The sequence below is a fragment of the Callospermophilus lateralis genome, chromosome 4, assembly GCF_048772815.1.
Source record: "Callospermophilus lateralis isolate mCalLat2 chromosome 4, mCalLat2.hap1, whole genome shotgun sequence".
NCBI lineage: Eukaryota > Metazoa > Chordata > Mammalia > Rodentia > Sciuridae > Callospermophilus > Callospermophilus lateralis.
Window position 1 is genome coordinate 156347037 of NC_135308.1, and position 25227 is coordinate 156372263.

The 25227-nt window shown below is 42.3% G+C and overlaps 1 protein-coding gene across 15 annotated transcripts in view; it reads right to left on the reverse strand.

Annotated features, from left to right (window-relative positions):
- The window catches only part of Rbfox2 (RNA binding fox-1 homolog 2), a 268933-nt gene extending 249254 nt beyond the window's left edge, over positions 1 to 19679 (reverse strand). For all 15 annotated transcript variants that reach the window (XR_013091246.1, XM_076855112.1, XM_076855108.1 and 12 more), the window contains exon 1: positions 19419 to 19679. Coding sequence is in view for 14 of the 15 variants with exons in the window: in XM_076855112.1 (XP_076711227.1) it covers positions 19419 to 19601 (183 nt within the window). In the remaining variant the exon portion in view is untranslated. The remainder of the gene's footprint in view (positions 1 to 19418) is intronic.
- Between the last annotated feature and the right edge of the window lie 5548 nt (positions 19680 to 25227).

The window sequence follows — 25227 nt, forward strand, 5'->3', positions numbered from 1 at the left end:
ATGTTTGGGAATGAAAGGCCAACTGTACATAAAATTCCAATATGAAAAAAATCCAAATAACCCATGGGTGTGCATGTAGCTAGAGGACACTTCTGTGTAAGTATACACTAACTGATTGTGCCACTGGAGCTCCCTAGGGGATATTTCTTTAGAAAGCTACAGAGGCTATGGTAGTAGCTCTGACTCACTCTGTTGCTTCTCAACCTACTTCATGATTTGCACTTGACCCTTTATAATTATACTGTTGAATAATTCATTCTGTAGGCACATTCAACATTTATAATTTTCTAACATTACTTTCCATTTTTAATCATGTCTACATCTATCCACTACTTCATATTCACATTTTCACAATTAATAAATGTACTAAGACACAGCTAATAATATATAATACACAATGTAAACACATAAATATATTAAATATAAACACTGGAAACCCTCTTTATACCGAAAAATAATGTAACAGACAAAATTAAAATGACCATGGGCCACCACTGGTGCCATTTTTGTTTCTGGTAAGCAAAACTGGCACATTTTTGCTCCAATACGTGACTTTTTTATGAAAACTGGCAAACTTAAGGATCTTAAGCCCTGTATTTTATACCTGTATAACTTTGATAAATTATTTTATTCTTAAGAAATACATGCATGCACAGTACTCCCTGCCATCTATAATTTCACTTTATGCAGTTTCAGGGGTTTTTTTTAATATTTATTTTTTTAGGTTGTAGATGGACACAACACAATGCCTTTATTTTTATGTGGTGTTAAGGATACAACCCGGGTCCCGCCCATGCTAGGCAAGCGCTCTACCCCGAGCCACAATCCCAGCCCTGCAGTTTCAGTTACTAACAGTCAACCATAGTCTGAAAATATTAAACAGAAAATTCCAGAAATCAGTTATAAGTTTTAAATTGTGCACCATTCTGAGTAGTGTGACAAAATCTTCACCATTCTGCTGTGTCCCACTTGAGACCTCAACCAACCCTTTGTCCAGCATTACTCATGCTGTATATGCTATCCCAGGCAGTCAGTAGCCATCTCAGTTATCAGAGCAATTGTTACGGTATCACCAAAGTACCTATGTTCAGTTATCCCTTATCTTATGTAATAATGGTTCCACAGCACAAGAGAAGTGATGCTGGCAATTCTATTACAATAAACTCTTACAACTGTTTAAATTTATTATTAGTTATCATTAATCTCTTACAGTGCTTAATTTATAAATTAAACTATCATAGGTATGTATGTACAGGAAAACACATAGTATATACAGGGTTTGGTATTATCCTATTATCCACAGTTTCAAGCATCCACTGAGGGTCTTGGAACATATCCTCTTGGACATGGGAAGACCACTATAATATAAAAGGCACAAAAGATATACAATAAACATTAATTCTTCACCCACAGCTCTATTCCTCCATCATTCAGGGGCCCTTCCCAGAAGCAATTATTGCTATCAAGAAAGAGTTTTATGGTGTTTGGGATATGGCTCAAGTGGTAGCATGCTCGATTGTCATGCATGAGGCACTGGGTTCGATCCTCAGCACCACATAAAAATAAAATAAAGACATTGTGTCCATCTAAAACTAAAAAATAAATAATAAAATAAATAAATCAACTCTCTCTACCTTTAAAAAAAAAGTCTTATGTATCTTGGCAAAAAAAAAAAAAAATCAGAAAGAACAGCAAAACTATCTACTTTTCCAAACTGTGACTTTTAGACTTGAGGTATTTAGAGAGTGTTCTGTACCTATTCTGAATTCCTGTCAAACAGCACTTTTTTCAACCTTCTACTATTTTTTTAAAATATTTTTTAGTTGTAGACGGACATAATAATTTATTTACTTATCTTTATGTGGTGCTGAGGATCGAACCCAGGGCCTCACACATGCTAGGTGAGTGCTCTACCACTGAGCCACAACCCCAGGCCCACAACCTTCTACTATTTAAAATAATGCTATGGTGTATATTATTCCACACAAATGCAAGCATACCTGTACAGTAAATCCGTAGATGGAACTGCTGGGTCAAAGAATCCGTATATACTCCATACATTTCATGACTTTTCACCCAAGCAATATGAGTACCTATTTCTCTACTTACAGTCTTATCAATATATTGTTATCAAATTTTTATTCTAATGTATATTGTTCCCTACACCTCCTCTGATAAGCCTCAAGTTCCATAAGAACATTCCTTAACTCTCTAACCGTGTCTTTAGCATCTTACAAGCATTCAAATGTCAGATGAACAAATGAATGATCAAGAAGGAAGCCTTCCACACAATATAAAAAGTTAACTTCTAATATAAAGAACAATGAAAGTGTTTAAAATATTAGCAATTTTTCTCTTTTAGAGAAGAAAAGAGGGAAGAAAACAAGGATGGGTAGATGAACTGATTATAATGTAAAATGGCATCTCCTAAGAGTTAAAAAAAAAAAAAAAAGTAATGATTCATACCTGTCTGAAGTAGTTAAGCATTATCCTACCTTTTTTAAATTTTATTGTAGTCGTAGATGGATATAGTGCCTTTATTTTACTTGTTTATTTTTATGTTGTGCTGAAGACTGAACCCAGTGCCTCACACATGCTAGGCAAGCGCTCTGCCATGGAGCTACAGCCCCAGCCCAAGCATTATCCTACCTTAAAGTATTCAGTCTATCTTCAGAATGCCAAGAAAGCTGAAGAGCCTCCAATGTCACTTTCAGAGGAATATTAAATAGATTCCTCCTCTGAAATCTCCATAAGATACCAAAACTTCTCACATCAATATTCTTTTTACACAACTTTACAAACACTTAGTCATCACTCACATGTTTCTGTATAATACCTGGCAATAGATAATGCTAAAAATCTTGCAGTAAGTACAATAAATACTGAACTCCCCATACCTCTACTCGGCATTCATTGTCATGGTCTCTGGTGTCCCTGCTCTGTGCTGTAACAAACAACATGATAACAAATAACATTTAAACAGCACTTACTATGGAGCAAGCACATTATATCCATGGTATTAACTCATTTACCACAACCTTATGAGATAAAAACTACCACTTTCTCAATCCTACAAATGAAAAACTTATGCACAGAAGAGTTAAGTAAGTTGCCTATAGGACACACAGCTAAATAGGAATAGAGACAGAAACTGAATGTAGGCAATCTGATATCAGAATGGATCCTTTTTCCCCAGTATTTCACTACAATATAACTACTCTGATAAGGTAATGCACAGAATATGAATCACTAAAGCACTCACCTTAACATACTCTGTGAATATCTCTATTAAAATTATGTATACATCCATGCCCCACTGCAAATTCAAATCACCAGGTATAGTACTACAGAACTCAATAAATTCCTCAACGGTTTCAGGTTTAGAAAATGAGAAAATATCATTTCTTTTCCTCAGGTCCACATTTTACATTTCCTGTTGGTACTTCTCCAGCTCCTGTGTGCCACCATTTCCTAATACCTATCTCCTCAAAGGCAAGTTCTACTCAAATATGTGCTATTTTCCTAGAGATACTGTCCAGACCCCTCGGGCTGCCCAGGGGACATTCTTGGGATCCTAAAACACCGCAGAGGCCTACACCACCACCCCTGCTGAGTATAGCACTAGCAATATGGCTCCCAGTGGCTTCAGCAGCCACTAGCCTGGATAGCTGGCTCTTATCAGGAGCCACCTGACAACCCATCTCTCAGCTGCTAGACAGGCGCTTTCTGCTATCACGTTGCACAAATGCTTGGAAACCTTATACTGGGTGTGAAGGAAAAAGCAAAAAGCGACACAACCCAGCATCTGGGACTGCTTGGGGCAAGAGCACTAACCTGTATGGAGCTACAGAGACCAAGAAGGCCTAATTTATCCACTACAGAACCGTGACATCACAAAAACCGTATGAAGAGACTGGACTGAGGGGAGACCAGCATCCTTATAGAATGTGAGGCACACCACATCCCTTTGTTTTTATGCCCAAACATTCCCCAAGCAGCTGGAATGCTGCTTCCTCTATAATTCACTCATGGAAACAAAGGTCTACTGCAGAAGCCAACTCTGAAAAGCACCTTTATTTAATATCTTTGAATGCAGAAGTCTGTAAAGGTTAACTGAGCTAGAATCAAGACTAAGCTTGAAATCTAATTCTTTGTCTGAATCAGAATACACTATGTCCAGGAAACAGGAAAAAAAAAAAACAACTAAATTCTCTGTTTGTTGAGCCATATCTACTTATTTCCCCTCAAGCTCAGTCAAAGAGAAGCCATATGCTGAGGAAGAAGAGAATTGTGGGCTTTCCACAAATACAAGCATCACATGCAGCTAATGACAATTTATGGCTGCCGAAATGGGAACACCTATTAGGAACTCAACTCTCCTTTTTCACAATTCAACACCATGCTTGGTTCACTGAACAGCCTTCTGACAGCAGTGACATTCAATCAAGATAAAGCTGGGTACTTGGGATATGTCAAGATGTCATAATGAATAAAATCACACTGTAGTTAGATTCCATGTGCATCGACTCATGGCAGATTCTGAGTATCATTAGTAACTCAATGATAAATAGGATATCTGGCCCAAGATGTGCCCACTAGTCAAAAACAGACAGGAGCAGCTGACTGGAAGTTGGAAAACTGAGCATACCTATCTATCTTTTACTAAGACATCCCTAGAAAATATCATGATTCAAGGATTTGTAGGGTATTCATGTGAAAGAACAGAGATACAGGTTAGGTTTCTGACCTTGTGATTCCATAATTCCATAAAAACAAAGAATCATACCATATGAGGTCCTATACTAATAGGTCAGCTATACCAGAGACAATCAGACACAGTCATCTTAGTAAACCAAAACAGAATAATCTTAATTCTAGAAAGCTAACAAAAAGAGAAAAAAATATATCAAACTGATAGAAAGCTATACAAACAGAGGGAAAACCAAAGTACAGAACAGTATGCATATTGATACTATTATGTGAGTTGTTAAAAAAGGTGGGGGGAATACTATGTAGGAATTATCTCTGGATGAATACCCAGATAACACTGGTTCTATACAAGGAGAGAAAATAAGTAGCCAGGAAGAGGAAGAGGACTTTTTACTCTTTAATGTGTGTTTTAAGTCATTAATCTGGTAATATACTACATGCTTAAAATGTAAGAGGAAGAAAAAAATAGAACTTCATACAAGAAACTCTCAGAAAAATCATACCAAGTAGTAAAAAGATTAAGAAACAAAAGGTGCTAAAGCCAAATATTTGAGCTTATTACTTGTCACATTCTGAGCCTGTGCTATCTTGTTATAAAAAAAGAGTACATTATTTTCCCTAACTAAAGCAGAAGGTTGGACCTTGTGATTACAGATAACTTCTACATGTCTTTGATGTTGATTTCATACAACCCACCATAATCAATCTATTGATTGATGCATTATTTGAACAAAATAAAATTAGAGACAAACCACCTTTACAAACAGCTAGTCCTTCAAGGTACTAGCTCTGGTGGGACTAGACCAATACTGGAGAGAGCAGACTGTTAAGCGAGCCTGCCATTCCCCCCAATGCCTCCCCCACAGGCACTTTGGCACCCACACTCCATCTCTTGCATGTAATACCTTGTGCTCCCTCAGGACTCTGCCTGCTTGGAGGCCATCATCAGATGTGGCCCCTCCACCATGGACCAGAATTGTAAGCCAGAATAAACCACTTCTTAATAACTCAAATACATAAGTAAAATTCAAAGATGGGGTTTTTGTTTTGTTTTGTTTAAAGTACCAGAGATTGAACTCAGGGACACTTAACCACTGAGCCACATCCCCAGTCCTTTTTTTTATATTTTATTTTGAGACAGGTCTCGCTAAGTTGCTCAGGGCCTTGAGAAGCTGCTGAGGCTGGCTTTGAATCTGCAATCCTCCTGCCTCATCCTACCAAGCCACTGGGATTGCAGGCGTGCACCACTGCACCCGATGAGATGGAATAATTTTGAGACCCCAAAAAACCAACAAATAACAACAAACCATCATACATCCATAACCAATTATCCCATTTAACTTCTCTTAAATATGAACCATAGGAAAGTCAGATAAGCACATAAAATTCCTAATACAATGGCCGGAACTTGGAAGTATGCAATAAATTTTAACAAAATCCCAATTCAAAACAGTGGCGTGATCCAAAAAGTACTAAAGAAAGAAACTGGAGGTCAATGTTAACTTCAAGTTCTATGGGAATCAACCATCAAATAATATATAAAACGTTTTCAATATTACATATGTGATATGCAAGGACAATAAAGTACCTATTTGCTCCATTCCTCATCAGCCATACCCTTCCAGTCCAAGAGGCCACAAGAAGTCACTGGATAAAGAGCCACAAGATCTGGGGAGGAGTATCAGCTTTGCTGCTTCCTAGTCACAAAGCTTAAAGGTGTATTTTCACCAACTGATAAACAAGAAGAATCACCTATTGTTCAGAGCTGTTGTAGGCAATAAATAATAATCAATGTGAAAGCCTTTTATAGACTAAGACCAGCCGGGCACAGTGGTGCATGCCCATAATCCCATTGGCTCAGGAGGCTAAAACAGGAGGATCCCAAGTTCAAAGCTAGCCTCAGTGAAAAACGAGGTACTAAGCAACTCAATGAGACCCTGTCTCTAAATAAAATACAAAATAGGGCTGGGATGTGGCTCAGTGGTCGAGTGCCTCTGAGTTCAAACCCCAGTAGCCAAAAAAAAGACAATATGAACTTAAATACTGAACTTAAATATGAACTTAAATATTGCGTATTTTGTGTGATTTTAGTCACTATGCTTCAAATTCAGTTCTACGATTACAAAAATTATTAAGCAACAGAAATTATTAAGGAAAGTTTTAGAACTATATAAAGTTTGCCTTTTTTTTTTTAGTTGTAAATGGACCCAATACCTTTATTTATTTATTCTTGGGTGGCTCTGAGGATCAAACCTAGCGTCTCACGTGTGCTAGGGAAGTGATCCATGTCTGAGCTACAAACCCAGCCAAGGTGGACTTTTTTATAATCACATGTTTTAATTGAGTTCTTATTTACTGAATTCTTATTTTATATCCCTGGCACTGATGGAAAGGCCAAGGATACATAGATTCCTGCCTAGAAGGAATTCAAGCAGCACTGGGGTACAAGAAAATAGAGCTAGGTGATTTTAATAAAAACAACTATTATATACTAAATATCTACTCTGAACTAAGCACATTACATACATTATCCCTTAAACGTTATTAATCCATAATATATTTTACAAAAGAAGCTGATGCTTAGGGTAAGGAACTTAATGGCTATGAAGTGGAAACCTCAGACTTAATTCGTAACTATTTGCCAGCAATGCCATTCTACTCTTCTGATCTTGGAGTGGTAAAGCTTTTCTGCATAACACACACATAAAACAAACCATTAATGAAAACTTATACTATTACACAAAAGAATTAACCTCTGATACAGTAAATGAAAAGAACAAGGGATGTGTAAAGTATGCTACTGTTTGTAAAAAAAAAGAGGAGGAAGAATAACACAAACAAGTAACAGTGGCAACTTATTTGAAGAGGGACAGGGCAGAAGAAAAACAGTGATGAGAGGGAGGTATTTCACTAAATATATTCTTATAAATTTTAGAGTTAGAAATTAACTTAGAACTAGGAGATTTGGGCAGAAATCCTGATTTGATAAAGTCAGTTTGGTCTTGTGTGTGTGTGTTTGTTCTTATTAAGTCAGTTTAGAAAATGCTGCATAAAACCTCAGTCACAACATCTGCTTACAAAAGTACAATGTGATAGTTCTTTTAAAAATGTAGTTCTAATTTCCAAGGTTATTTGATCCTTTTTTTTTTTTTTTTTTTTTTTGGCAGAATGACACCTATGATTTCTCAAAGAGTAATGCAATGGGTTGGGCCTGGTGACAAACACTACTTGAGAGGATAAAGCAAGAGGAACACACATTTGAGGTCTGCCTGGGCAATTTAGAAAGACCCTGCCTCAAAATAAAAAGGGCTGGGGAAGGGCTGGGGAAGGGCTGGGGATGTGGTTCAAGTGGTGGCGCGCTCGCCTGGCATGCGCGGGGCGCTGAGTTCGATCCTCAGCACCACATGGAATAGGATGAGGATGTTGTGTCCACCAAAAACTGAAAAAAGTAAAATAAATTTAAAAAAAAAAAAAAAGGGCTGGGGATGTAGCTCAGAGATAGCATACGTGCAAGCACAGGCAAGGCCCTGGGTTCAACCCCCAGCAATGCACACACACATACACACACACACACACACACACACACACACACACACAAGCAATGGATGGAATACAGCTTGGGATACTCCAAATAACATAAATGTCCTTGCTTAAAACAGAATGTTTGACCAAATTTTTTAGGTCAAGCATTCAAGCTCTGGGATACTGTTAAACTAAATAATTCATAGTGAAGCTAAAATCCAAAAAGGATAAATAATCCCTCCAGCAAGCCCAAGAAAATCAAATAAGGAATTCTTAAAATAGACTTTCCAGGACTGAAAAGCAAAGCCTACAGGATAACACTCCAAATATCCTTAGAGAGAAAAATGCAAAGTAAGCATAAAGAGAAATTGCGCACGCACGCACGCACACACACAGAATCAGAGTTATCTATTAATCACAGCATTTTTATACAGTTGACAAAAATCACTAATGGCCCCTGATAAGCATCTTTCTGAAAGGCTGCTGCTGCATGCAGTAACATGCTTTCATGCTAATGTCTGGAGACAGGTAATGCCAAGTAAACCAACTGATCTCTAACACCACTGTAAAACCCGGCCAGCTCAAAATCAGACTACTGCAGCAAGAATCAGACTATGGCTCTCAGTTCAAATATAGAAAGTATGCAGTAAAGTCTGTATGTGAGTTCATGTAGTACAGCTATGCACATATGAAATGAACTGCTCAAGGGACAGTTTCCTAGCATTACTTTTTACTCTTTTAAACAAGCTGCTTTTCTTTCACAGATGTACAGAACAAACCTGGCTCATACTTTCAAAACAAGTACTACCAACTCCCTATAGGCTTTGCCAAAGCTCCCACTATTGAGAGGCAGCCATTGTGGAGACTTCCTGAAGTTCCAATCAAATCCTCAAACCCACTGGGCCAGTCACTGACAGTGACAGTGTTCCTGCAAGCTTGAACAAGGTGCAAACCAATGAGTTAAGCTTTGTAGATCCTGCAAGCCACCACAAAACATCTTCCAATTTTCCAGTTTTGTTTTGAAATCACACAACCCATCCCCTAGAAACCAAGAAACAGCAGGTGAAAGCTGTCAAAGCCACATATTCAGACTGATCAGGGGACAAGGACTGTCTGACTAGGGGATAAAGGAACCTCCTTTGCAGATGCTTTTTGCCAAGGGGAGGGGATAAAAAGGGGGAAAAGCTAAACAAAGATCTACAATTCCTGCCTTCTACCCAAAATTATTACTCACCCTCCCAAGAATTTCTGTGAAGCACTGAACTGCAGAAGGAAGAAAAAAAAAAGAAAAAGAAAAACGGAAAACGAACTTTAGGCTGTAAAAATGACTATAAAAAAATGCCCAGGAGAGGATGACCTATGAAACTAAGCTCCATGCAACAAGGGCTAACTATGCAGCTGCTTTTCTACTTGCCTAAGAGTCCAAGATAAATATAGCAGCCCCATCGAGAAGACCCACCAAGTTCCAGGGAAAAGAAACCAAAGTCCTCTTGTCTCGGGACAAACCACATACCCCTGAAATTAATCCCTAAAAAAATCCCTATAGGTCTGCTTTAGAAAACATTCTGATTGTCAGCAATTAATGTCCCCTCCTCCAAACAGCTGCCAATTTGCAAAGGAAAAAGCTGCCCAAAATAAAGTAATTGGAAGAACTTCCCATGAGCCTCTGTTCCCTAAGCATTCCAACTCCAGCAATAGCTGGAGGCCACCCTGGGACCCCACAGGACCTGCCTGCAGTACCTCTAGTTCTGCTTGTACCGCCTGTGCCCCTTTCCCAATCCCCACAGTTGGGAGAGTCCCACAGTCACCCATCCATCCCTCAGGATAAATCACGCTTTGCTTGTGGTATTTCCAATTAGGATCTGACAAAAATCAATGTAGCCAGAAAGAAAATAAACAGTATGCCTCCTCTAAACCCATGCCTGGAATAAAATATTCAGTATCCAGTGCAAAATGTCTTTTCCTCAACAAAGGAAAAACCAAGGAACCAGACTCTATGTGGGAAAAATCCCACATACTAGGGTTTTATCTGAGGACTTAGGTCCTTAAAAACCCACGTATTATGGTTGAACACACCCATGTGGAAGTCTAAACCTCAAAGGCTCAGTTTCCTCCCTTGGGAAAATAGGTTTTTCTTTTTTTTTTTTTTTTTTTAATGCAAAGGTGTAACTTTTTATTTTTATTTTTTTAATAATTTTTATTGTTGGTTGTTCAAAACATTACATAGTTCTTGATATATCATATTTCACACTTTGATTCAAGTGGGATATGAACTCCCAATAGGTTTTTAAGAAGCTATTCAACCATTATCATCTGACTATCCATGACTGTCATCTATTTCATAAGAGGTATTTATCATGAATTCTCAGGTAAAATTTCTAGATGCCACACAATGCAGAATACATCAGGAGGAGGTGACACTGCAGGCAGTTCTCGTTCTCATTTCCAAATCTAAAAACCCAGAGGGACTACAAAATATAACCACTTGCCCCTAAGAAGGCCCACAGCACACTAACAAGGGAAAGCTCCAAACTGGAGAACAGGCCAGAATTCTTCAGGAGCCAAAACCAGAAGCTGAAAGTGAAGGGGGAAGGGAGAACAGCAGCCTGAGAGCAGAATTCTTGTAAAATACTTCTATAAATCTATCCCCAAAGCTAAGATGTAAAGGAATTCTATCAAACTTGCTCTTTTTCAAATATATCCAATAGGAGTGATCTGAAAAACAGTATATATTTTGTCTCAAATTATTATTTTTCCTAGATCCATAAAAACAAGCAATAATATCTAATGAAATTCACTGGTCAGGGACGGGAAGGCTAAGGTCCATGGCTGATCAAATGATTCTATTCCCAAATGATGATAAAAATATGAACTGCGACACCCCAGAACCCTCAGCAACACTGTGAAAAGGTAGATCAACAGTCTGCTCCAATGAACTGGAACACATTAGCTCTAACTGCCCCCCTCATTTGTGTGGTTCCTCCTTTTTCCTTAACCACACTATCACAAAGGCGCTTTTACACATACACACGTGCACTCAATTAATATTTGAGCACAGGAAACTAAATATCAGGTTGCCATGCCCACCCAACACATTCGGCAGTTAAATTCCACCCCAGCTTCTGTCTTCAGAAAGCCTCTCTCACCTTTAACCCTGATGCCAGTGAAAAGATCAGGTGACAATATCAAACAACACCTAGGCTTCACATGTGCTAGAAAGCAGACCCAGGGCCAGACCAGACCCCTCAAGGAAAATCTGGAAAAACAATTAAAGCCGTCTGCAGGCCCCAAATGAGAAGCAGGAAGACAAAGATCAATTTGACAAAAACACTGGTTTCTTCATTATTTCGACTCAGGCACAGTGCTAAACCCTATGGATCCCTAAAGATCCCTTCAGAATTTCACCATTTGGGCAGGGGTGGAGGGGGCACACATTTGATCAAATGGTAATCTAAAAAGTCCTATAATGGAGCTACAGACGTGATATTTTGGAAAACAGGAGTAGGAGCAGGATGGGAGTCATAAAAGGCATCCAGGAGGTAACAATATTCAAACTGACTCATTTTACAAATGGGGGGAAGTGGGGCAGAAGGAGAAAGAGAAAAGAGAGAGAATTTCAGTTAAAAGGCACAGAAACAACAGTGAATTACCTGAGTGGCACATTATGCTCACTTAAAGGTGGAGTGTATAAAGAGATAGGGCTACAAAAATAGGCAGATGTCAGGTCAGAAGGGCCTGGTAGGCTCAACAAGAGAATGGACTTCATCCTGAGATCAACATGAACTTTCAAAAGATTTTAAGCAAGGAATAACAGATTCACTCTTTGTGATAGATCCTTCTGTTAGCAGTCTGGCGAGTGGATATGAAAAGATGAAGAGACAACACACAGGCATCCCTGCTCTGTTTCCATAAGCCAAAATGAGAACAAAAGATGCCATTTACTTGGGCATCAGTGGTAGAGTACTCCCCTAGCATGTACCTGAGTTCAATCCCTAGCACTGCAAGAAACAAAACCAATTTACTTGATGCAACATATTTAACCAACATATCTTAAAATTTTGAAATACAACATTTTCACTGTTCCTAAAACACATACCCTAAAACAGCCAGTGAATCTGTTACCCACTCTTTCAGCAGAGCTCCCTTGGGTTTCATGAAATATCTGCATCTCCAGCGCAGGAAGGGTGATACTTCAGTAGTCTTTCCATTCCTTAACAAAGAATGAAATGTTTCACCTCCCTCTAACAAAAGAGACTTCAATGACCAAGTCCATTACATTTCTGCCCCCACCCCACAAGCAAATGAGGTTTCTCAGTTTAACACACTGCTCATCTCTAAGAATCCCTAACTCTGGCACTTAATCAGTCGGAAGCACATTAACCACTCCATGCTGATCAAGCAGTAAGCAGGAACTTATTGAGTGCTGTACAGCAGGATATAAGGAAAGCAAGAGATAAACATGTAGCGCTGAGTTCCAGGACAGGCACTTCAAATAATCTCAGTTACTCACTGTAGTAGCACATAAGAGTATGTATTCATTTTCCCAATTCACAGATGTGAGAACAAGAACTCAGATGTTCAATATCTTGCTAAAGCCATCCAGTTGTTAGATGCAGAAGTGAGGACTCACATCCAAGTATGAGAAACTCTAAATGGTGTATTTCTATCCTATACCATATGTAAAGTACATATGGATCACAAATATGTTTAAAAATTAAGGCTGGGAATAATAGTAACAATATCTTCCCTTTAAAACCAAAAAGGTAACCCCTATCTTAGAGTCTCAGATTAAGGGCCTCTCTGAGAGGTCAGTAACAACTGAGCGATCCAAACTGCAATCCCCAAATGCTACTAAAAAGGTCATTCCTGGGCATTAGTGATCAAAAATGTTCAGCTGGGGCTGGGGCTGGAGCTGGGGCTGGGCTCACATCTGGGCTCATATGCCTGGCATACGAGGCACTGGGTTCGATTCTCAGCACCACATATAAATAAATAAAATAAAGATCTATCAATAACCAAAAAAATATCTATTAAAAAAATGTTCAAGCTCAAATACTCAAAGCAACTTGGCTATACTACAGAGAAATATATATCCTCCATACTTTCCCAAGTCCCTGAGACCATGTTTGAAAAAAAACTTAGTGCTGACTGCTTGCTCACTCACTCTCGAGTGATTTCCCAAACTACTTTACCAGCCCAAATTACAGAAATATGTCCAGGATTCACATGGCAGTCCTGATCCGATTTGTCCCAATCCTGGCTCAAGCAGCTTTGCACTACCCTCCTAACTAGATCAGCGTCAGCCAATGGGTTTACTCAAGCTGATCTGTGATGGATTAGATAATGAAACCTTAGCCATGTAAGCTGCCTGCTCACACTGGGGCTGCAGGGGAGGAGAATAAGAAACTCTATACTCCTAGGGGCCACCTAAAACACCAGACGCACTTGCCATGCCTCGCTCCATCTGTTTGCTCCTGCTCCAGTTACTGCCGTTTCCTTTCCATCATCTCCAAGGCTCTTCCCTCCTGCCTCTGAAGACAACACACATGTACCCAGAATAGAAACGTTGCTTTGCAAACATACAACAAAAATTCAAACAATCCCAGTCACTAAAATGGCTGTCTTTATTGTCTCTGCAAATTATTAAAGCCTAACATCCAACTGATGGCCTAACAGATGTCAAACTAAAGATTCACTTGCAACATTCTTGTTTACACTAAGTAGTATACTGAATTTCTTCCTCCGAAGTCCTGTAATTTTGAGGCCTCTCTGCACCAGCCTTCTTTATAACAAAATGGAAGTTAAATCTCCAGTTAGCTTCTGTTGTATTCACACATCAGTGTAATAGAGGAAAAATGAAAAGGTGGCTAGAAGATGGGAAAGGGGGTCAAGACAAACTCAATTCATGCTCATCTCTGGAGTCAACCTGAAGAATAATTCTATTTTCAACTCAGAGATAATTTTCTCCTTCTGAAATACATCCTCAGTTTTACATTCCCAGGATTCTGTGTAAGGCTTTAAAATAATTAGTAATTTTTACATGATTGTACCTCAATTTCTCCATCTACAACTACAATAATCTCAGTTTACCACTCTGGTAGTGTTATGAACTGAATGCTTCTGTCCTCCCAAAATTCATATATTGAAGTCCTAACCCCCAACATGATGGTACCTGAAGATGGGGCCTTTGGGAGATAATCAGGATTAGATGAGGTCATGAGGGTGGGACCACCATGACAAGAGAAGTACCCTTCTCAGAAAAGCTTCTTCACTTGCTCTACCTCTCTCACCACGTGCTGAGCAAAAGCTGAATGAGCAAAGGCCATGTGAGCAGTGAGGAGGTGCCACCTACAAGCCAGGAGGCCAGACCTCACCAGACACCAAGTCTGCTGGCACCTTAACCATGGACTTCCCAACCAAGAATTGTGACAAATAACTGTCTGTTAAGTCTATGGTATTTTGATGCAGCAGCCTCAGAAGACTAAGGCAGAAATGAAATGTGAAAAAATTTAGTGAGATACTGCTCATGAAATTACATGTAAGGAAAGCATGTTTTTGTATAACTCTACTCAAGGCAGCACAGTGCTCAGCATCAGCCCAAATACCCAAATAAGGGTCCAAAGAGAGAGAGCCACCTAAAAGGAAATAAACCCAGTAACAAACAAGTGGGAAGACAGGCTAGTCAACAAACACAGCACCCACAAAGCAAGTATACACTCCCCGGAACCCTTTCCCTGATACCAGGAAGAAAGTCTCCCTGCTACTAGAGTTATCTGCTAACATGAACAAGTGCTAACCCCACATAGCTGAACTGACTGACTGATAATACAGTCAGAAAGCTACTGACTTCACTGCCATATAAAGCATTTTGCTGAAAGCTATAAGCAATCATTAAGATGTATCTTGCCTTATTCAGAAAAGTTCCTAGAAAGCTGAACAAAAATATAATTCTTATATAACTGAATTGTTTATATCATTAGAAGAGTAACCAAAAGAATTCATTTCCCAGCATATTTGACTGTACCTAAGTTTCATACACATAAGACCTACTTAGGTGAAATGAACTTCTAACATCTACACACATAACTCATTTAACTTTTTTTTTTTTTAGAGAGAGAGAGATAATTTTTTAATATTTATTTTTTAGTTCTCGGCGGACACAACATCTTTGTTTGTATGTGGTGCTGGGGATCGAACCCGGGCCGCACGCATGCCAGGCGAGCAAGCTACCGCTTGAGCCACATCCCCAGCCCCCTCATTTAACTTTCCACCAAGTTTGAGTAAATTGTTTCCAAGTTCTATCCTCAAGAACTAACTACATTTCTCAAACCACATTTCAATTTTCAAATTGAATGTCTCATCTCTCCTGCTCCATGATTCAGGTTTTTGTATTTCTCTCTTTCCAGGGCTGAGCCAGGCAAGGTGTCCCACGCCTGTAATCCTACTGGCTTGGAAAGCTGAGACAGGAGAATCGCAAGTTCAAAGCCAGCCTGAGCAATTTAGGGAGAGACCCTGTCTCTAAATAAAATACAAAAAAGAGCTAGGGATGTGGCTCAGTGGTTAAGCGCCCCTGAGTTCAATCCCCAATACCAAAAATATATATATATATATCAAGATTTATCTTTCCAGGGATGCACTAACCTCTTCCACCTGCACAGAGATTCTGTATACTGCTTTGAAAGCACCTACACTGCTTCTCCTCCCTAAGGTTCCTTCTGAGTTTAAGTATTATAAAACAAGCGTCAGGGACTCTCTGGAGTCCCTTGAGCTTCACTTTGAGAAGTAACGATTCACTCCAAAAGCTCAGAGGCTGCAACCCAACAGAGTTCAGCTTTGGAATCTGAAGCTGCCAGATGCAGCTCCAGTTAGCAAGTAGCCTTGGAAAACTAACCCCAGCAAATGACTTTTTTCTGTAAAAAGCAGTTAATCCCTTTGGCACTAAAAGAGATTGGGGGATTTTGCAATGGTACCCTCACCCGAGAATTTCATGATTCTTTTTAAGCCCTTAACTATTTGAAAAAGGTAAATTTCAACTTCAATTTAACAAGCACTGAGCACTTACATGTACCAGAATCTGTCAAGTTATTATGGAAGACAAACACAAAGGAAACACAGTTCCTGTCTTTTGGGAGCTTGCAATCTTACTAGGGAAATAAGAAGAATAAAGCCATTAGGGATAATAAAAGATAATGCATAAGTAAGCGTCAACATACCAGGAGGCAAAAGCAAGGCCTAACAAGTATGAACCAAGCTGTTAGGGAAGGCTTTATTGAGAAAGGAGCTAGGACTTCAGAAAAACTCCATTGTGCTAGGATATAAGAAAAAGCACATTCTTTAAGACAAAAACACTGATGACATGAAGCTTTTTACAGAGGATATTTACATGGGGCTTATGAGCATTTCTGAACTCTTCCCTCAAACTTTTGTGTTTGGTACTGGGAATGGAACCAGGGGCACTTCACCACTGAACTACATCCCCAGGTCCCTCCCATCCTGAATGGCTGGTTGCTTACCTCATTCAAAGGGATGCCCCTACAGAGATGCCCCTTTACCATCTTCATCATTCTCTATTTCTTTACCTGCTTAACTTTTCTTATTACCACCTAATAGTCATCTTTATTAGATACCACTTCCCATTAGAATATTAGATCCATTAGAGCAGGGTCTTTCTTTGTTTACTACTATATCCCCTAGGTTTAAAAGAGTGTAGCAGATGCTCAATAAACATTAGTTAAATAATATTAAATATACACATACACACTTATTTTATCCATTTATTTCTTCATCTAGATCACATGTACCCTAATGACAGAGAATTTAGCTCTGCCTGGTGGCACACACCATAATCCCAGTGATTTGGGATGCTGAGGGCAGGAAAATTGCCAAGTTTGAGGCCAGCCTCAGCAACTTAGTGAGACCCTAAGCAACTTGGTGAGACTTTGTCCCAAAATAAAACAGAAAAAGGACTGGGGATGTAAGTCAATGGTAAAGTGCCTCTGGTTCAATCCCCTGAACCATTAAAAAAAAAAAAAAGGAACTTAGCTTATATTTTTTAGAAGGTAACTTAGAAATGACCTTATATGAAAATTTATTTTACAACTAAGAAAACAGAAGCCCCCAAATCAGGGATTTCCCTAGAACCATAAAGCTAGTTAAAGGCATCGAGCTAAATCAATGATTTTAAGACCTGTGTGACATAGTGTCATGGAACTACAATAATGAGAAGGTATAAAGAAAAAAATGAAGAACATTCATAAATACACAAAGGGGAAAAAAAAAGATTCTCTGTGGGATGTTCTATGTTGCCCGATTATACCCAACGGACCTAACATACCCCTTCCTCTGAACAGCTCCTATACACTGCTCCACTTCCAAATATCACTATCCTCAGCTAATTTGAAGGCAACTATTAAGTAACAGGCCACAGGCAGAAAGGGGGAAAGGAATGGGGTCTTGTCATTAACTATGATTTTGTTATTAGCTATGACTGACATAAATAATAAGCGAATACCTATGTGCATATGTAGATATATGCACACACCAAATGGCACATGCTCACCAGCACTTCCTTCCAGTCTCCCCTTCTTTCCACCCAACGTTAGCCCACCTCTCCTAAAGTCTCCTTGTTGCACCCTATATTTTTTCCAGGGCCCAGAGCTTTTACTTCTCACAATCCCTCTACATGAGAGAGTTCTCATGGAGAATAAAAGCAGGCCAAAAAAAAAAAAAAAAACAAGCAAAAAGAATCCAAAAATAAACACCAAGAGGGTCACTTTACCAAAACCAACAGAAGTAACAGGGTGGACACTGCAAAGGAGACCAAGAGGCACACAACAAACATGCAAGGCTTAAGTGTAGCTCCATCTCTAACACAGGAAGTCAGGCAAAGCCTTGAAAAGCAGGCAGCAGAGCACAGGAAGTCTTTTAGCACTGCAGAGATTTCCAAGAGTGGTGTAATGGAGAGAGCACAAGAATAGGAATGAGAAGACCAGGATCCAGCTCCAATTTTACAACCAGCTAACTGGGTAGCCTTAGGCAAGTCACTAGTCTTCTCTGGACTTTTGATTCCCCATCTATACAATGAGGTGATTAAAACATGATGGGATTTAAACCCACCCCCAAAAAATGATGAAAATAACTGATTCTTCTCCACCAAACACTACACATAAACTAATCTGCGTAAGAGTCTTCCAAGTCTACCCAGATTAAGAACCCCTGGAAAAGGTGATGATGCCCCTGGTCCCTTCTATCTCTAACATTCTATGATTCTAAGAGTTAGGCACATGTCTATAAGCAACTGCTGCTGGGTGAGCCTCACCATTTTACAACACAGCATTCTCTGAACAGAGACCAAATCCCAAAACCTCCAAGGTTTCAAGCCTTTCCTCAAACTACAAAGCAACTGACATTATCAATACCTGCCCCATCCCTACCAAATCAGCCAGTTTATCCTTGAGTCCACAACTCAGAATCCAGTCTTCTAATAGCCCTACAAATTTTCTTTTGTACCCCAAGGCATCAAAGAGCTATTCGGAGTCCTAGCGGTGCAGGATGCAACTGGCAAAGTACAGGAGGTATACGTCCTATGTCTCTGTTCGGACTCATTAGCATGTGCCACAAAATTAAAGAGACTGAGCACCACAGTGTCCCACACCACCATCAAACTCCGTGTACTTCTCACACACTCCCCGTGTCACTGATTTAACCCACAACCTAAGCCACATCCCTTTTGGGCTTTTCACTTTTGCGCTTTTCACGCCTCTCCTTCCAATATCTGCCCCATCCCCATCCCAGCGAGGGCCAGGGCTACCCCAAAGGTGTTCCTCCTTGGGAGCCTTCCCACCAGGTCTCCTCATCCTGCGGCCCAGTTGCTCTCCCCTGGGCAACAGACCCTGGATCTCCCTGTTTCCCGAGGAACCAAGGAAGGGTTTGAAGAAATGGACTCCAGCCGGAGCCTCCGCGAGTTCCCCGCGCCGCCTCTCACCCCCTCAGGAGCGGGACCCTCCTGCACCCCTCGCCCCAGCCTTGCTCATCCCTGCTTCCAGCCAGGCCCCGGCCCGCCCTCCCTGCCCACCTCCCGCCGGGACCCCAGCCGCCCTGCCCTCTCCACGCCGCGGGGCCCGGCCGCCCCTCCCGGCCCAGCCCCGCACCCCGCGGTAACCGGGCGCCGGGTCCCGCGCGGTCACCTGCATCCCGCCGCCGTCGGCCGCCGCCTCCTCCGTGCGCGGCCGCTTGCTCAGGCCAGGCTCGGCTCCGTCTCCTCCCGCTCCGGGCACCGGCAGCTCCAGCTCCGACTCCCGCTTCATGCCCCGGGCAGCGGCGCCGGGCCCGAGCTGAGGCAGCTGCTGCGGCTGGGCGCCTTCCGCCATCCGCCCGCGCCCCCCTCGCCTCCGGGAGCCGGGCGACCCGCGACAGGCCACCTCCCCCTGGGCCTCGGCCCCGACTGTCGCGACAGGCGGGCGCGCGCCTGCCCCGCCCCCCGCGTGCGTGCGTGCGTGCGCGCGGGCCCGGCGCCCTCGCCGCTCGCGCCCGCCGCCCTCGCCCGCACGCCCGCCCGCCCGCCCGCCGGCTCGTCGGCGCGGGGCCGCTGGCAGTCGCCACGGGCACTCGCTCGTGCTCCTGCACGCACACGCGCCGCCCGGCCGGCCCGCCGCGCCCCGCCTCTCGCGCTCCGGGGCCGCCGCCGGCCCGCGCTCGCTCACTCACACTCTCCCTCACAACACGCCGCCGAGGGAGGAAGGGGGCGGTCCGGCTCCCGAGGCGTGGGGAGGGCTGTTTATTTGGGGGAGGAGGGGCGCGAGGCTGGGACGAGCTGACTGGCCGGGATCCTCCGACCCGCCACTGTGGCAGCACCGGGAAGGCGGGGAGAGAGAAAGGAGGAGGACCGGGATGTAGGACTCGCCCGCGCGGGAGGCTGTGGCGAGGGGGCGGTGGCGGCCGAGCCCGCGGAGGGGCGGGGCCAGCGCCCCTCGGCAATCTCCGTCCCCGCCGCCCGAGGGAGGCCGGGAAGAGATCGGGGAAGCTCGGGAATCTCCGGCGCTGGCCCGGGATTGTCCAGTATTCGCGGCGCGGCTGGAATGCCAGCCAGCGCGGAGGGGGCGGCATCCGTCTCCTCGCGGGGCGGGGCCGTAGCCAGGGGTAGGCGGAGCTTGAGAGGCCGGAGGGCCTGGGAGCAGCTCCCGCCTGCAGGACTAGTGCGGGAGTTGTGTGACCTGAGTTCACCCATCTGGTTGCCCAGGTTCCTGGCGAAGGCAGGACCACTTTGCGGGCGGGATTAGGCATGAGGGGTAGGGAGGGTCTTTGCCTGCTTTCTCTCCCGCTCAGGAATGGGGATTTCAAGTCTGGGAATGACACTTCCCCTATACCCAGTTTTGAGAGCTTTTACCCTAATGATAATTATTATCATATCCCTGATGATCTTAATAACACTTATGTTTTAAGAGCTTTACGGTTTGCACAGTTCGCTTACAAACCCGTTTTGAGGTTGTTGATAGAGCTACAGACCATCAGCTTCATTTCATTGATGAACCTAAAGCTTAAGTCCTGCAGCAAAAATGTAGCCGATTGGCAAGATTCCAGAGCACATTCCTTTTCTATACCTTGCTGCCTGCGCAGTATTTCATCGCTTATCAGCTTCGTGCAGTGTGTGCAGATTTTCTCTCCTACCAGACTATATGACAATAACTGCCTCAACTTTCTCTGGTTTCCATATTGTACCCTGTACATTATGCGAGAGGCTGGGGATGATGTTGCATGAGTGACCTGGATTCTAGTCTTGGCCTTGCTAATTACCTTTAAAAAGTTACTTTATTTCTTAGGACCCCCAATTCCAATATCTGGTAAATGATGAGATGCTTTAGATCATTTGTTCTCAACCAGATTCAGATTTGTGCCTTTCCAACTCCGCCATCCCCATATTTGTCTATGTCTGAAGATATTTTTTACTGTTGCTTTGGTGGTGTGGGGGTTGCTGACATCCAGGGATTAGAGGCCAGGAAAGTTGCTCAATGTCCTAGCATGCACAGGACATCCCCACAAGGAAGCAATCTAGCGTAGAATGTCAGTAGTTCAGAGATTGACAAACCCTAGGTTAAATGATTTTTAAGATCCTTTGCAATTTTTAAGATCCTTGTAATTTGCAATGTTCTTGGCACTGTGCTTACCAGTTGATATGCAGCAGCTCTGCTCATCCTCACAACAATGCTATGACGGAGATTATAGACAGGTAGAGTGTCACTGACCTTAATATACTTGTCCAAGGTCACTGAGCTACTTCCCATTAACTAACAACACAGAGTATATCTTGAAACTTTTATCAAGAGGGCCCCAAATGGGACCACACCTCCCAGAGAATATGGATTCATCCCACCATGAGTACCTCCCATTTAATCTCAGCACATTTATTTTTCTCTAATTGACCTTAATCTGACCATCTGCCTTGGCATTTTGAAAAAAAAAATTGTCCTCATGTTTATGAACACTGGTCTTCCATTTGTTTTACATGAGGAGAAAGATCTCTATAGGCATCTTCTGAATAAAGAATTCTGGTTTAGCAGAGCTCAGTGCGCACGCCTGGATGGCAGGTGGCCTTGGAGCAGCAGCGGCAGCGACGGCAGCAGCGGTGCGCACAGGACCCGAGCTTCCCCAGCCCTCCCCGAGCCCACTAGCTGCCCGGGAGGGCCGTGGCCCCCCGCCCCGCCCCCGTTCTGGGCGCTTGGCCCGCCCAGCCCCAGGCCCAGCCATGGCCGCTCCCGCGAGGAGCCTCCAGGCGCCCAGAGCCCCCCGACCCTCGCCTTCCTCTTCCCGGAGCGGATTCCGGCTTCCTCACGCCACCCGCCACCAACCCACTGGCCACTACTTCGGTGGAGCTGGAGGAGGCCCTGGTGCCCATGGGCGCTGAGCAGGAAAGAGAGCGACGAGGGGTGGTGGCAGAGGCGGGGGGCGGGGGGCAGCGACAAGGCCCGCGGTGACCCCTAAGCGCAAAAGCAGCCTCAAGAAGAACCAGCCGGGCAAGTCCAGCCAGCTGGTGGAGACCGTCGGAAGGCTGGGCGAGCACGACGGCTTGTCGCTGGCGCACATCTACCTGGAGGCCAGGAAGGTTGCGGGGTTCCACGAGCAGGGGGAAAAAAAAATCCTTTGCAGCCACTCTGTGACTTGTCCTTTGGACTTGGGGTTAGACTGCTGAGTTGGAAGAGGACAGAAGTAAAAATCCCTGCTTCCGAGTCAGACCAGCCCAGGTGGGAACCCAGGCTTTACCACCTATTGCCCATGGAATATTGGCCCAGTGGTGACTGAAGGTTCCTTTACACAGGTGTGCAAAAGCTGTACACTGGTTGCAAAAGACTGGAGGACTTTCCTGGAAGCTGGGTTTTCCTAGCCAGCACTTGGTATTTAATTCTTAGGCTGTAATACAATATTTGTTCTGCCAATTACAAATTATGATGCCATATGGAAGCTTCTTAACCTCTCTATGCCTCAGTTTATGAAAATTAGGGGAATAATAACACCTTCTTGAAAAGATTGTTGTAAGAATTAAGAGCTTTGGTCAGAATGGCCTATGGTATGGGGCTGGGGTTGTGGCTCAGTGGTGGAGCACTTGCCTAGCATGTGTGAGGAACTGGATTCGATCCTCTACACCACATAAGAAAAAATACATAAAATAAAGGTGTTGCGTCCACCTATAACTAAATTTTTTTTAAAAAAAGAGAATGGCCTATGGTAAGCACTTGTTAAATGTTAGGTACTATTATTAGCATTATCATTTTATTCACATTTTAAGTGACAGTGAGCAAAATGCATTGTCAAGATCAAAGAATGTCATTATCACTATTATTGAGTTTTCTTTTTATATAAGGTGCCTTGAGTAGGGCTACTAAATATCCAAAGGAACAAACTCCCCAAGTCACCCTTTGGTGTAACCAATGTGTTAAGCAAATTATTTAATTTCACTCAGATCTATATTCCTCATTTGTTAGATGGCAATAACAATAGGCATGATGTTGATCTAAGCATTAAATGAGATCAAATGAAGCACTTAAACTGCATAACATGCTAACTGCTCAGTAAGCAATAAATATTTATCTTCTAATTTGATTAGTGGCTGGAAAGAGATACCCAGGCATCTCTTAACATCACCAAGGTGGAAGACCAAGTGCCTGCAAGCTCATTGTTGAGGTGTATTAACTCCATCCTAAGTCAAGAGTCCCAGTTGGCAGTGCCCTACACAGATGGAGCCTGATCCTGTCAACCAAGCATCCTGGCTTCCAAGGAAAATCAAGATGTTACTTAGCAGACATTATGATTGATGTATGTATATAAGTGACTCTATGACCAGTGTGATTCTGCAATCTGTACAATTAGAAAAATGAGAAATTATACCCCAATGATACAAATGTTGAATTGCCAAGATCATTGTAATGTCATGTATAGATAATAATAATAAAAAAAAAGATGTTACTTAGTGGTCTATGGAACAAAACTGCTTTCTTTTTATTTCTTTTTTCTTTCTTCCTTTTTTTTTTTTTTTTTTTTTAATCTGGGCACTTCAGCAGTTGGTTTTATGAAAAATTTACTTAATGAACTGGTATCTTAAGAATTCTTCTCCCCTCCCAACCTGCCTTGCCAAAATACTGAAAATTAAATGATGTCAGGTCCTTCTGGGCTGCCCCATGACCAGGCAAGAAATGAGATTTGGGATCTAAGCTGCCTGTGACTCAAATTATTGTTATTCAAGTAGCACTCAAGTCCCTAAGAAATAGAGCAATGCAGTATAAGAATGTTTGAATGACCTGGCAAAACAAAGAGAAATTGGACCATGCTCTGTAAACAAGCATGAAACAGAATAGAAGCCTACAAACAGTAGGAATGTGCCCAGCAGCACAAAGACAAGATCATTTCTTTTATATACGTCTGCAGCTACTTATTTGAGAACAAGTAGTTATTAAATATTATAGAGGAAAAGGACATTAAAGAATATTTTCCTAGAAAGAATTTTTAGGGGCCTGGGGTTGTGGCTCAGCGTTAGAGCACTCACCTAGCATGTGCGAGGCCCCGGGTTCAATCCTCAGCACGCATAAAAATAAATAAACAAAATAAAAGTATTGTGTACAACTAAAAATTAAAATATATTTTAAAAAGAAAGAACTTTTAATTGCAGAGACTATGACAAGCCTAAGATTTGTTCATTTATCCTTTTAACAAATTACAGGCAAGTATCAGGAATACCAAGGTGAATAAAATGTATTTTTTATATCAAAAGTACATCATCTAGGGAGGAAGAGTTGAACAAATGAAAATGACAATTGTGGTGACTCTGAACAGGGACTCTGGTGTCAGGCATGGATTTGAGTCTTACTGCTAGATATCTGACCCAGACAAGAACCTTAGCAGCTTTGAGACCCAGTTTCTTCATTTGTGGGGTGGTTGCCAACCCAACAGCATTCACTCATTCTTACTAACAGAGCCAGTCTGCTCTAACAGAAAAAAGAACTCCTAGGCTCCCTGGCAGCTAAGGATAGCCCCAGAACACAGTGTGGCCACTGAGATGTAGGAAGCGGGTGGTATTCCTTCCCACCTTATAAGACAATGCCACAAGAAGAAAAGGCTCCTGGCCCTTTGTCCTTCACCCTTCCTCCTCCCTAGAACACAGATCAGGAAGCCGAAGACACCTTGTCTCCACAACAGCAAAGCCAAGCGTTAAGAACGGTACTAAGGAGTCCCTGGGCCCACCCAGGCCTGTGTAATTTATTGTTATTTGAAAAAAATAAGTTCACCATTTGGTTAAGCCACTCTGGACAGGTTTCAACACGCAGCTAAACTCAACTCCTAACTGATATAATCTATAAATGGAGGATAATAAGGGTGTCTCCCCTGGGGTTCTTTGAGCATTGAATAATGCATGAAAAGCACTTAGCATGACACCTGGTTCATAGACACGCTCAGTAAGTGGAGACGCGGACCTTTGTACCACCACTACTACAGTTATTACCCTTATTA